General features: G+C 40.1%; 1 protein-coding gene across 1 annotated transcript in view; it reads right to left on the bottom strand.

The window, feature by feature from the left end:
• Nucleotides 1-13,998, bottom strand: part of UBE2K (ubiquitin conjugating enzyme E2 K) — a 43,746-nt gene extending 29,748 nt beyond the window's left edge. Inside the window, exon 1 of the mRNA XM_030946909.1 lies at nucleotides 13,340-13,998. Within this exon, the coding sequence (XP_030802769.1) occupies nucleotides 13,340-13,402 (63 nt within the window). The 5' untranslated portion in view covers nucleotides 13,403-13,998. The remainder of the gene's footprint in view (nucleotides 1-13,339) is intronic.
• Between the last annotated feature and the right edge of the window lie 362 nt (nucleotides 13,999-14,360).

Genomic DNA, 14,360 nt, shown 5'->3' with positions numbered 1-14,360 from the left:
TTTAGAAACCTTTCATTTCTTCATGGCCTATTATCCTCTTCACTAGTCCAGTACCTCTACTCTTAAAAATCAAGTGTATTCCTTGACATAAAATAAACAGACAAAACCATTATATATCAACACAAAAGAGCATATTAAGATAATAAAAACTGCATTGTTCTTCTAAATTTTATTTCTCACAAACAAAATACTATTTACTATATTTACTAAAAGCAGAAGAAAATTATAAATTCAGAGTTTGATCCTGGGTAAGTCTACTTCATAAAGACTGAAGTAGAGCAAATCACTTTTTAGAAATAGGAATTATAACTACATCAGAACTTTTTATGCCTTCTAAAAAAGCCTCCAAATTCTTCACTTATTTTGATAAGGAGACTACCAGAGAGTCAATCTCAAGCAATCAGCATAAAAATGCCTATTATCAGAGCTGGTGATATATGGACAGATAGTGGTAGGCTGAACTAAAAATGAAAGAATAAGATGTTTTTAATTCATTTTTCTTTAATTACATGGCCAGCAATCTTGACATGTGTTGAACTCTCTTGAGTAGAAGCAAAAAAACCCAAACAAACAAACCCAAACTCCAAATAAATACCTCACGTTTCCATGTCAGCCACGGCTACCAAACATCATAAACTTAATACTGGATGATGGCAACATACAAAAAAAGTTTTGAGTGAAGTTTTCCTAGAACCAACCAGCTCTACTTACTCCCCCCAGGACAATTTATTCACATTAGATCCTCAATCCTTGTACAATAAATTACTCTACAGAAACATAAATGCATCCATTAGCAAACATACTATGTTTTTAACTATTGGTGTCAAAACTAAAAAAGAAAATAATGTTTATTAGCAATATTAATAGCCTCAGCATGTTATTTTAAAAGCAATAAAGTCAAACTGTTATTTGCATGTTCTAGGTCTGTCTGTCTCTCCTTACATATTTAGACACCATGTGCAAATTCCAATCAAGTATCTTTGGGTATAAGGGACAAGGTGGTAAATAGAATTCATAAAAACAGAAAACAACACACCCAAAATCACCTTAAACAGAATAAGATCTGGAATGTAAAACCTAGTGGCTACTTCTGAATTATGAGGTATATGGGGGAAAAAACCCTCCAACAACAACAACAAAAAGAACAAAGAAACCAAACCAAACAAAATCACAAAACCCTGCTATTCCATACAGAAATTATTTACCTACAGTCTGTGATTTTACTGGTCTTATAAAAATTATTTATACATACTCTATATTGGATTAAGTACTATTATTTTTTGTTAATATACTTTGTTTTGCAGAAGATAACTCAGAAAACTCTAGAAACAAATGCATGTATGTATATAAACAAAAGTACACCAGAAAAAACTAACCTGAAAAGACACATATATGTGATAAATTATGCATATGAACATTGCACTAAAATCAGCTACATATTAAAACTCTGTAATCATTCAGGGCTTTAAGACTAGCCCCTTACACATTAAGAGAGAGTTTTAAGGAAGTGACAAAAATCTTAAAGAATGTACATACAAAAATTTCAGCAAAAATTAAGGAATAAACTTGAAAACTTTCTCTGGAATTTTCTCAACCAAGAACAAAGTTTGTGAAGGAAGTTTTGTATATACAAAATGTTTTCAATTACTAATTGTTTTCCCAATCACAGAAACAAAATAAAATTACTTCTTTATCTTTCTGACAGGATTTTAAAATTATTGATTCATCTGTGAGGTAAACTGGCAATAACCACTTTTGAACCTTCCTAAAATATAATAAAAACTTAGTTACTTCTTTATTACAACCATGACTTACAAATGTGAAGTAGGTACTTTTGAACATCCAAACATTTTATACTGACATTACAAAGTTCAATATTTAATAAGCCAAATTAACTGCGAAATCCTTCACCCTAGTCTGAAGCCATGCTAGCAAAATTAATTTGTTTATAGTATAAAGTTACTAGTGCCTTATAAACTCTTTTTACCCTCCCATTCATTTTATATGCGAACACAACAGTCTTATTCTACATCAAAATCTCACATGAACATATCTCACCAGACTTACAGAAAAAGATCACCTGACTATCTCAGTGAAATCTATAACATGATTTTTGCACTAGGCTATAAGTACTCTGAGTCAACTTGTTTTGAGTAAAAGACTCCAATACTTCAGCAGCAATTTACTCTGTAAAACAATAATTTAAATAAATTAAAAAACAAAACCAAGTTCATAATTCTTATCTTATTTACCAACTCTTTGCAAATCTGTGGATAAATATTCAAAGGAATCTTGCTTTGTAATAATTATCTTGTTATTTTCTTATGCTCTTTTGCTAAGGTACCATTCTGAACTTAGTCCATATGGTTCAGGTCTCCCTCCTTCACTGACATGCCAGAAAGGAAGATTCCTAATAAAGGCTTGTGTCTTCAGCTGCTGTCTAAGAAGTCAATACCAGACTCTCATCTCCCTTCTTTTCAAACTAACACTCTCCTTTCTTAACCCCCTTTATCCCAGAGTAGGCCAGAGTAAGTACAATGCATCCACTCAGTTCCCTCTTTTAAAAGAAATGGGAAAACATAAAAAAGGGAGGAGGTGTCACTCCACTAGGAAGCAAAGGGCAGTGCACTGTCATGCAGAAAAACAGCAAATTCAACTTACCAAAAAAAAAAAAGTTTTATAATCCCACTGCCACCGCCTCAAAGAGCTACTAAAGCAAGAGGGAACAGTTCAATACTTCCAAAATCTTCCTTCAGACTCACTCCAGCTTAAAAGCCAAAATCGAGTGCATATCCTGAGCCTGTTATTATTAAGAGAAGCAGAAATGCCCCATAATTACCACAGTGCTATGAAGTACACATGCTGCACTACCAGCTGAGCTCAGCAGATCACATCTGCATTCTAGAGCAAGCGCCTGCTGACCTTCAAAGCACAGAGCAACGCCACAGAGAAACAATCCAGGACTGGGGCAGGGCAAAGAGAAGAAACACTTCCGTCAAAAGCACATTAAAGAGCAGTTTTCTAGACAAGAAAGGGTCAATAACAAGAAATATATTTCCTTAAAATGCTCCCATGTTCTTTAAACCTACCAATAATTTCAGTCATGGAAGTTCTACCAAATTTTACATTCTATTTCATCCCCCCATATTAACATATATTAGGGTTACATCTGTTCTAGTAAAACTAGGTGACATTGTTTTTGCATACTATTTATTTCATTTACTGATCAAAATACTATGTTACTAATAAGTAACTTGTATTTTAATGTATCTAAGGAGCTACAAGTATGAATACTGTGTGAATTCTGTATTACTGTTGCTTAGACAGTCTAGAATTTTCATATCTATCACAGTATACAATACTGAGGGATATTCTTTTCCCGTCAGAACACAAAACATCTCAAATATTAAAACCATCTTCATTTTTCAAGAGTTAGACCTGGAGCACCACAAAGTTTTAGCAGAATTTTTTAAATTTAAGGTAGGTAAATACCCATTTCTGCTAATGTTCAGCTGTTAAAACATCACACTACCAAAACACTTAAGAGACTGCACTTCCACAGTGCCTTAAACCAGTCTAACAGTGGCCAAGGTCCTACTTCCCTTCTGATCACAGAATTAATGTCAAGGAGTGGGTAAGATTTTGTATTAGCATTCACACAACTGCACAGTAAACATCTGAAATAAGCACATATTAGCAAGACAGTTCTTTCATTTTAACCCAACCCCTGATTTGATTCACCACTGAACACTGCAAGTAAGAGAAGGAGCACATAAACAGGAAGAAGAGATGAGTCTGGAGGAGTAATGTAACACTGCTTCCTGGAATTGCCTTAGGACTAGTTAAAAGAATTCTGAAACTTCAGCTCTAGTGCCTGTCCAAACTATTTCTGACTAAACCATCAGTCAGGGAGACCAGAGGTGTAACTGACCCAGCTCTCGTGGCAGAAGCCTTAAGTGCAGTTACACAGTCACCGCTTGTCTCACTGAGGGACAGTGTGGTTACACTGGTAAAGCCGTGCCAGCCATGAAAGCTGCGTACATAACTGCACACGTACTCTTCTGTACTCCTCTAAAGGCCCTGCACAGGCTATGTTGAGTTATGCAAGGTACTGACAGTACCTCAGAGCATAAACTGTGTGCAAGAGCTACCCAAATGTGATCTGAGCCTAATAAGATACTCAACATCAGCGTGGGCATAGTGCAAAGGACTCCTGCTGCCTTCAGAAGAGTAAGGGGGGAAAGAAAAGATGCATCTTTCCTACCTTTTTATGCATGGTTCTGTTTTTGATGTAGAACTGAAATACCCTGCAGATAAAGCATGCTTTAATAACCATTTTGAACCATTTTTGAATTAGCCATTTTATGAACATACAGAACCATTTGAGGCACACTCTGCAGTAAATTCCATGTATCTACCCTACTTAGGTAAGCAATTCTACATATAAAGGAATCACAGGATTCAGCTCATTTTAAATTGATTATGCTAATTCAATCACAGTCTCAGAGCTTGAAGACCAGCAAAAATAGCTCAAGAACGTTTTTCTGTGCTAGCTTCCCACATGGACGCCCTTATTCCAAAGTGGAAGGGCTTACCTAAACACCATGAAGGCTCTACAAGCCTCCAAAGAAAATACAACACAGCTACCATGATTTCCATTCATGTATGCTACCTTATTCCATCACAGCCTCTGGTACTTTAACACATCCTAACATAGCAAAAACTCAAAAATACTTCCTCACAGCTCCTCTTCAGCTAAAAATAAAAAGTAAAATATTTTCAGCTTGAGCTAAAATACCTGTTTAACTAAAATATGGACTAATGTATTTGTGGGTTTGAGTTTCTTCCTCCCTTCCTGAAACATTCCATAGATGTATTTAGAATCTGAAGGCATGTTACCTTAAACTTGTTTTTTTTAAAGTAATTAGACTTACAGTCTTTCATTAGTCTTTCCCAATCTGAACTGCTGATCATACTGGCTAATAATAAATAAAAATTATTAAATAATGAACTTCAATTAGTTTCCTACGTATTTTGTGACAAAGTAGACAGGACAGCCCTTATTAGCCATCCAACAGAAGAATGACACTCAGGATGAGCCCAGCTCTCTCAGACATTGACATAGCCAAACTGGAATTATACTGCAGGCCTGACTTTTACAGTGTCCCATAAAGCATAACACTGAATGAAGCTTCTTCTGTAGCCATTGACATCCACAGTATCCCCCTCCTGTGCAGACACTTTGAAGGATAGACAGGAGCAATCCATTACTTTAGCAGAATTCTGTTGCAATATACTAGATTAACAAACACAGATCTGGTACTCAAAGAAAGTTACTTTTGCTACTCACACAGATACTTTATTTATGATGCAGATACTATTTCATTAAATACTCAGGGCAAGCATATTCAAGTGCTCCCAACTCAAATATTACAAATATTAACACTGATATAATCTCAAAGGAAAATTTTGGATAAGTCAAGACTGAAGAAGTGGACTACATCCAACTCAGAATATTCAGTGATTCTGTGAAACATCCCTAGAGTGCCATACAGAATATTATTTGTCAAAAATTCCTAGTCTTTGCCATAAAATAACTGAATTGATTCCTTGTCTATATCTAAATTGCAGAAATTTTACTTAGCTTGTCAAAGACAAAAAGATAGCCTGCCTCTTAATGATAAACTTTAACCTAAAGCATTTTCTCAATTTAATACCAGCAGCAATTGTTAGTGTAAAAGTGATGAAGTATAATAATGACAACAGTCCTTATTAGGATTATGGAATCTAGGAATCTAAAAACCATTTAACAGGTAAGTAACTTAAGAACCACTCCAAGTACCTGCACTAGCTCAATGAAAAATAAAGACTACTGGACTGTTAACCAGCACTTTCTTGCAGTTTATACTTACACAAATTTACTATGATAAAATGTTAACTTTATTTAAATCTCATACTACATAAAGTGAACTAACCTTAGGACTCGGATGTCACCATAGGACACGAAAGAACACAAGCACACCACCGTTCTCAAGGCGAAGGAAGAAAGAGGTAGTTTATTTTCTGACTCCAACATTTATAGTTTTCCAAAAGTGACAGAGGATTGGAGGGTGACAGTGACACCTCTCCAATCACACTGGACAAACCAACAGTCCATCAACTTTCTCCTCCTCCATAAAGAAAGACAAAACAATGGGTTATTTACAGAAAGTGGATAAAGTTCACTACAAGAAAGTCAACATCAGAAGGCTTAGAAACTCTTAAAAAACCAGGGTGACACTCATACACTTCCTTTCTATTAAAAGAACTCCTGGAAACAAGCACAGAAGAATGAATGCAAGACTGGAATTGGTAAAGGACTGGCTAATTTTTAGCACTGCTTTAGGTCTACAGAGGGTTGTTATCAGAGAGTACCATCATCAGCTACAATCTAACCCCCTCGTCCTAAACTGATTAATCCACTCCTGTAACCAGGGACTGCTCTCCTTCCTCAGGCTTTTATGATATTACCAAAAACAACCAAATGAGTCTGACTCCAATGCAGACTTAAGTTTTTCTGTTTTCCACTTACTCCCAAAATCTTTAGGATTTTGCCAACTGATATGTAGACCACTCACTAGAAATCTGGACACAACTGGATACACAGCAACATAACAAAGTCACCAAGTGGCACGGGCAAAAGCAATAGATCTAGCCTTCTCTGCACAAATATTCTCACTACCAGTACTTGGCAAACTCATAGGTCTGGCCAAATGAGCACTGACATCGTATATTTTAAATCACAGATTTAAGTAGTATTCCTAAAACTAGTACTGATTAGTATCTACATAATACTGATCCTAAAAGTGCACTGGTATTATATTCACAGAACTTGAGAAACAGCTATATGGTTCAGGTAAAGGGGCATTAACTATAAATAAACCTAATAATTCTGAAATACCATCCCACATGTGAGAATAACATGCAGTTTTCTCACCACCTATGGAAAACTCATTTGATGGCAAAGACATACAGAACCATTCTCCATTATTTCCCAGTACAAACTAGAAAATATAACTAACACACCCCAGATAGGACTAAGGAAACCAAAGATGCACAGTAATGGTGTTTCACTATTCTTTTTATGCAGTTATAGGAAATAGGTCTAAACCTCGTCTTGCCTAAAACTGTAGGCATGGCTAAAAAGACAGCAGACAAAATTATTTTTGGCAATGTACCAAAGATCTCACAAACAACTATTTTCAAGTTATGATAATCTTCACATTTCAGAGAAATTAAGCTTAAAGAAGTAGTACAAATCTTGTATTTGTTCTGCTTTCAGGGTTCCAAACCAGAACTTGTTCAACATAAAAACCCTGACAGCATTGCATCTACCAGAAAAACCCAGCCTCCAATTTGTCCTACAATAGTGAAAACTTTTAAACTAAAAAGAAGTGGTCTACTTTAAAATCTTTCTATCTGTTTAAAGGGAAAGGTTTTACCAGATGTGGCAAGAGAGTTGGAAACCTTTTATGTTTTCTTTGACAAACAGAAGCAGTAATTAAAAACCAAACTTATACTAGAGATTCTGTAATCATGCAGGTAGAGACAGCTGGGTGGCTTCTAGTCCCTACCTCCTGCTCAAAGCAGGTCCAATATGAGCAGGTTGTTTAAGAATTTGTTGAGTTTTGAACAATTCCAAGCACAGAGATTCTGCAAGCGTGCTGATCGCACTGCTTAAATGTTTGACTACTACCCACTGTAATTTTTTTCCCCAGTGTCTGATCAGAATTTCCCATGTTCCAGTTTATGTCTGCCACCTCTTACCATATTCCCATGCACTTCTGAGACAAGTCTGGCTCTTCTCAGGAGTCTCTCATTAGGTATTTACAGATAACAGGAAGATGTCCCTCTCAATAGCTCTCTCAAAAACATCAACTCTTTCACTGTCTTCTCACACATCTTGTGCTCTAGTCCCTTAACCATCTTGACAATTTTCTGCTCTGTTCATTAGTGTATGTATCTGAACACAGAATACCACACATGTTCTCTCAAGCAGAGAACAGAGGTGAAGAATCACTTCTCACAACTCACTGAGTACATTCTTGCTAATGCAATCCAGTATGTGGTTGGACTTCTTTGCCACCATCACGTTCAACTCACTTTTCACTAGGTCATGAAGTTCTTTTCCTGCTAGACTGCTTCCTTTCCAGTCAGTCTCCTGACTGTACATATGGATGCATAGAGTTACTTCCTCCCAGGTGTAGCACTTGGCACCTACCTTAGCTGAGCTTCAAAAGGTTCCTGCCAGGACATTCATTTCTCCAGCCCACTAAGATTCCATTTTGCATAGCAGCCCCAAGCTCCACATACACTTTTTTAATCATACACAGGCCTTCTGAAAGACTGGTACCAATATAATAAATGACACTTTAAACGTTCTTATGTTTACACCTTTTTTTACCTTTATGCCTTTTAATCAACTAAGCACACTCGAGCTTTTTTCACACAGTTGTCCTGGTTTTGGCTGGAACAGTTAATTTTTTTCCTAGTAGCTGATACAGAGCTGGGTTTTGGATTTAGTCTGAGAATAATGTTGATAACACACTGATGTTCCTGGGTACAGCTTACTCTAAGTCAAGGACTTTTTAGTTTCCCATGTTCTGCCAGTGAGCACAGGAACAGGAAGCCAGGAGGGTGCATGGCCAGGCCAGCTGAGCCAAACTGGTCAAAGGGATGCTCCATCTCATAGAATGTCACACTCAGTATAGAAACTGGGGGGGATTGGCTGGGAGCTGCTGATTGCTGCTGGGATGGGCTGGGAACAGATGAACAGGTAGTGAACAATTGCACTGAGCATCCCTTGTGTTCCTCCAGCTTTATTCTTCTCTCTCTTTTTGCTATCTCCCTTTCCATTATTTTTACTATATTTTACTTCATTTAAATTATTAAACTGCTCTTAGCTCACGTGTTTTATCTTTTTTCCAATTCTTTCTAGCCCATTGCAGGGAGTGGGGTATCTGATCGAGCAGCTGCACGGTCCTTGCTGCCCTCAGGATTAAACAATGACAACAATCCCGCTGCACTCACTAAACTTCTGCTGACTTCAATGGGACTACTCTTACAAGTCAAAGGTTAAGCACATGTATCACTATAAAATGGATACTGTTTAAAATATGTATGTTGCTGGCTCAGGAACCATAATAGAAGAAATTTCATTCTTATAAATACCTGCATTGCTTCTACATGATAAATAGGAAGAAAAACAAGAATCCTACTAATGCTAAAGTACAATTACAACCAGAAGTTTCCACATTAGTGGATTCAGTATGTAGCACCCAAGACTGCCCAAATATAAACAAACTAAAGCAATGAAGTTTTTAGGAGCCTGAAGATTAAATATCTATGGCTTTTCCAAACAGCAAAAACATTTTCAGAGATGTTACTTAGTATCTTGCTATATACTGAAATAAATCACAAGATCACTAAAGGCCTACTCACTAGGTCTTTACAAGTCTAAGAAAGGTATGGCAGACTACAGTTATTTTTCCCTTCCCTTTTGCCTGCAAATCACCGAAACACATAGCAGACTCCAAAACAAACATTCATTTCCTTCTTGGAAATCAAGTACTTGAAGTTTTTGTTGTTAACCCACTATCTTTGCTTGAATGCTGTTTTGGGTTCAAGCAAATTGCAAATTTACAATGCTACTTCATATCTGTTCATGAAGATACTCACACTCCATAATTGCAGCTGAGTTTAATTTACTCGCAGCTCTACCTGGATTTACCTGCCATAAATGTCTCTTCATGTGTGTAAGAGAAGAACACTTCATGGTAGATATACCAGCAATTCTCTTCTTGCTAGAAGGAAGCTATGATTCCCAAAGTGTCACCTTCAATATCACATTAGAGTTTTCACTGCAAAAGGTATCAATTAGTAGAAAACACCTTACACTTCCACATGATAAAAGAAATTGGATGGCCAATTAAATATTGAATCCTTCACTGCTAGCATAGTCTAATTTCTTCAAAGTAAACACTGATGCTTTATTAAATTACAAAAAATAAGTCACACGTAATGTTTAACGTACTTGATCAATTACAACACATCTCAGCATCAGTCTTTAAGTGACCACAAGCTCTTTCAATATGTTTCTATTCATTCTTAAATGCCAGGCAAGTTCTCCCTCTCATAAGACAGCTACTTGTAAACAGAGAGCAGGTAAGGATTTGGCTACCCAATGCAGCATTCCAGTAACTTAATCTAAAAATAACACCAGCTAACCTTCACTGAAACTTTCTCCTACTTAGTAAAAGCAGGATACTATTCTCCTTCAACCTCTTCATTGGTTTCTCCATCATGCTGCAGCTTCATACTTTTGTTCAACATACATTTTGTAGCTTTATAATTTCAGCCCATAAAACCAACAAGAAAACAGATTAATGAAATGATAGAACAAGGAGAGAGATAAAGTGGAACATCTGACCCCTTGCCTACACATATTTAACCAGTAAAGTTACTACCTAGATGAACTTAACAACTTTATCCTTGTTACAGATGCACAATACCTCGCCTTAGAACTGTAAAGCTTTCTCCACACACAAAAGGAAGAAGTTTAAAAATCATACTTTAGAGAGCACTCCTGACAAAGAAACTTTGGTTGTTTTTATCTATTTAATTCAAATATTAAGAGATGCAAAGTCACAGGTATCCCTCTTATATAAACTATACCCTACTTCTTAACATAACGTGTGTTTATAACAAAACTACAAATAATAAAGCAAGCAGAGCAGAAGCACTTTTCCTCAAGTGTGAAAAGACCTTAAATACTTTTACAAAACACTCAAGAAGCCCCAGACTCAACTTAGAAATATGGAAGATCCTTCATCTCTTACTTGTAAACCAGACAGCAAGGTAGTATTTCACATTTTAGTTATTTCCCAGAAATTGCATTCAAGGAAAAAGGAAGTGCTAAGTAATATGAAAAGTCTATTTAGTCCTGAGTAGCAAGGCTTCCTAGATCCTTATCCATAGCAAGGATAAACACACTTTACAGTGAGTTTAGCACTTCCAACATATTCGTCAAACGCAGAAGGAATTAACTGTCAGCCAGCTGCTCCCTTTTAAAAACATTTGTGGTTCCACCACTCTATTTCAGCATAAAGGTGAGTAGTGAAAGAAGACAGAGAACAAACTTCCTATGTACTTTTCTCCCTGTGTGCCTACCCCCATCCCAGGCATTTGTGCTCCTATTACATCTACAAGGAAAAGGGGAGGAGGGGCTGCTCTTCAAGTAGTTTGAAGCATTAAACCAGGAACAATTTAAGAATAGATAATGTGAGCCACTTTGCTTTCAGAGAGGGACTTACAAACTTCTAAGCAACAAATTTTACATTGCCATTCATTAAAAAGATTTATTTCTTTTTGAAGAAACCATGTTTAATAATAATTTTAGTAAATAGTAAGAAAACTCCTTTTTTTTTGTTTTGTTTTGCGATTTGTAGTATTTAATTGGATCTTCATCCATCATCCCACTCCACATGTTTTCACACCCAGCGGTAATAACACCATAGTTTGACTGCCCTGGAATGTACAAACATTCACAAAAAAACTTTGCTTGCAACTTTGATAACCATTGAGTAATGCTGAAATTTTGCATTCAAGACATGGGAGTCAGTATAGTCTGTAAACAGCAATTTTATACATACTAATGTATCATGACACTTATGTAGCTTGCTAATGGCAGAAGAAGAAGAAATATCAAGAGTCTGCTGTACTATGATTTTGAAATTCCTTTAATTGAATTTCATAAGAATTATGACCTTTTTTCTGGATAGCTTTAGGCAGCTCAAAGGCTATCTTAAAATAATATCCATTTCCAAAATTCTGTAACTGTGTCCTAAAGACTAAACAAACAGAAATAATCAAAAATGAGCACACTAGATCCAACCTTTACAGTAAAAAAATTTACCATTAACCCCCCCAAAACCTATGTAAGTTTTCTTTTTTTTTTCTCTAAAGGGAAAGGGTTTTGAAGCCTTTAGAAAGCACTTCCAAATAGACTTCTTTGTTTCCACAGTATCAGCTGGTTTTACAGCGTATGAGGTCTACATTCTCTAGCATTGGTATAAAGTATCCACCTAGAAATTTCTCTTGGTCTCCATGCAATTCTGTATTTGCTGTGCTATAGCTTGCCAAAATCAGCCTGGGCTCTAAAAGCAGCTGTAAAACAAGGTCCTTACATTTTTCTAGGGTCTAGTTCAAGATGCATAGCAACAATGTTTTTAGCACACAATTTAAAAGTACATCAACTACTGCTACCCTAAACGTGTTTTCCTAAAGCCATTACTACCCTTCAAAAATTATCCTCTCATTTTTTTCTCTGTGAATATGTCCAGATTTCTGAAACACCAGCTTCAAGAGTTACATATTCACATTAATATTTCACAAGGATCTAACCTGCAACATCATCCCAAGTAGGACGACAATGACGACACAACCATTAAAACCTATCTGGCTGACGTCCACCAACTCAGATACAGACACAGCAAAAGCTGTATTGATGCAAGCCTGCAAACACTGCTATATATTCCCCCAAACTGATCAGAACTTCTTTACTGCTGCCCTGAAAGTAGCCAGCCTCTCTTCCTGACCACCACATATCTCTGAACATACTGATCAGGAAACGAGGTAACATGACTGAAATGAGTGAGGCTTTAAAAGCATCCTTCTGAAGGTGAGTAAGCCTGCAGTGGGATAAAGGAAGTTCTGTATACAGGGAAGCTAAATGGAGGTTTAATAGCAACCGCTCAAAACCCCAAACATTAAACCCCTACCCTGCAGCCTCTGGCACTGGCAGCCAAAGGGGTCAGCTGAAGGGGACGTGTGGGATCACGTACCCCGGCTCACCCTCCCCAGTCCGCTCCATCCATCCCTCCCTGCTGGTGCCGCGCGGGCGGACGCGGGAGGGCGCGTGCCGGGGGTCCCCGCGGAGGCCGGGCCGGCCCCACCGGCCCCGCTCCGTGGCCTCCGGCCTGGCGGCGCTCCCGAGCACCGACCGCCGGGAGCCCTGGCCGGGGGCCGGCCCGCCCAGCCTCTTCGGGCCCTGCCGCCGCGCTTCCTGCGGCCCCCTCCTCCTCCTCCCAACGGCTGGCGGGCCCCGTCTCCCCAGGAATCGCCATTCCCCTCCCAGATGCCGTGGGACGGGCCCACCTCCAGCACGGGGAGGTGGGGCCGAAGGGGGCGCGGGATCCCCACGAAGGCCGGCGGGGCACCCGCACCGTCCGCTGCTGCCCACGCTCACACGGGGGAGGGTGGTGGTGGCGGACGCGCAGGGGGTGGGGGGAGAGGCTCTGACCTCTTCGCTCTTCAGCACCTCCTTGAACTCCCGCTTGATCCTCTGCACCGCGATGTTGGCCATCTCCGCAGCGGGCACCCCTCGCCCCCTCCGCGCCGGGCCCAGCGAGCTCCGCCGCCGCTCCGCTGGAGAACTCCCGGCCCTACCAAAATGGCGCCCGCGCCGAGCATGCGCGAAAGGGCTGCCGCCGCTCCTCAGGAGGGGCCGCGGCAGCGCGGCCGGGGCGGCGGTGGGGCCGGGGGGGCCGTGGCTGGACGCTGCCGGTGGGGCGGCTGCGGCGAGTGGGCTCTGGACCGCCTCCTCCCCGCTGACCCCGAAGGAAGGGTGCGCTGCCCACGTGTGGAGGCGCAGGGGTTCGCCCCGCCGGCCGCCCACCCGCCCGTCCCGGGAGACACCTGCCCGAGCCGCTCGCCCTGTCACGGGCCGGGCGGGCCCGTGGCGAGAGCGTGAGGACGCACCCCTCAGGCAGAGCCCCGCCGCGGGCGGGCCTTGGGGCACAGCTGAGGCCGTTGTGTCGTCATGGCTCCCGCCCGGCCCTGCACCGGCAGCGGGGTGAGCCCGGAGGCACCGGGCCCGTGAACGGGTGAAGGAGCGCCCTTGGGAGGGCCGGGCCCGGTCTGCGGTAGCGGAGAAGTGTCTGAGGTGTCGCTGAGGAAACAGCTGGCTCAAGGAGCAGCTGGTATGTCTGCTGCTGAAGCCCCCGAGCAAAAAGAACTAGGGGGCTCTCACGTAACTTGAGAATCTGCTCACCCGGGCCCATAACAGCGGTTCTCATCTATTTTTTCCCCCATTATGCTCGGCAGAGAAAAATGTTATTCCTTCCACGTCTCTCCCCCAGACGTGCTCCTCGTCCTCTTCCCCCGTCCCCCTGGAGACGCTGGTGCCTCCTCGAACGGGACCGGAAGAACTTGCAGGCCCAGAAACAGGTTACTTAATGGGGACAGTGAAAGGAACTGCTACTTTACACAGATTCTGCTACAATGTTTTAAAAGTAGAGTAAAAGGCAAAGGTCAGCCCTGTG

This window comes from Camarhynchus parvulus, chromosome 4 (assembly GCF_901933205.1).
Source record: "Camarhynchus parvulus chromosome 4, STF_HiC, whole genome shotgun sequence".
NCBI classification, from domain to species: Eukaryota; Metazoa; Chordata; class Aves; order Passeriformes; family Thraupidae; genus Camarhynchus; species Camarhynchus parvulus.
The sequence above is the reverse complement of the archived record's forward strand: the minus strand, read 5'-3'. Positions and strand labels throughout refer to the sequence as shown.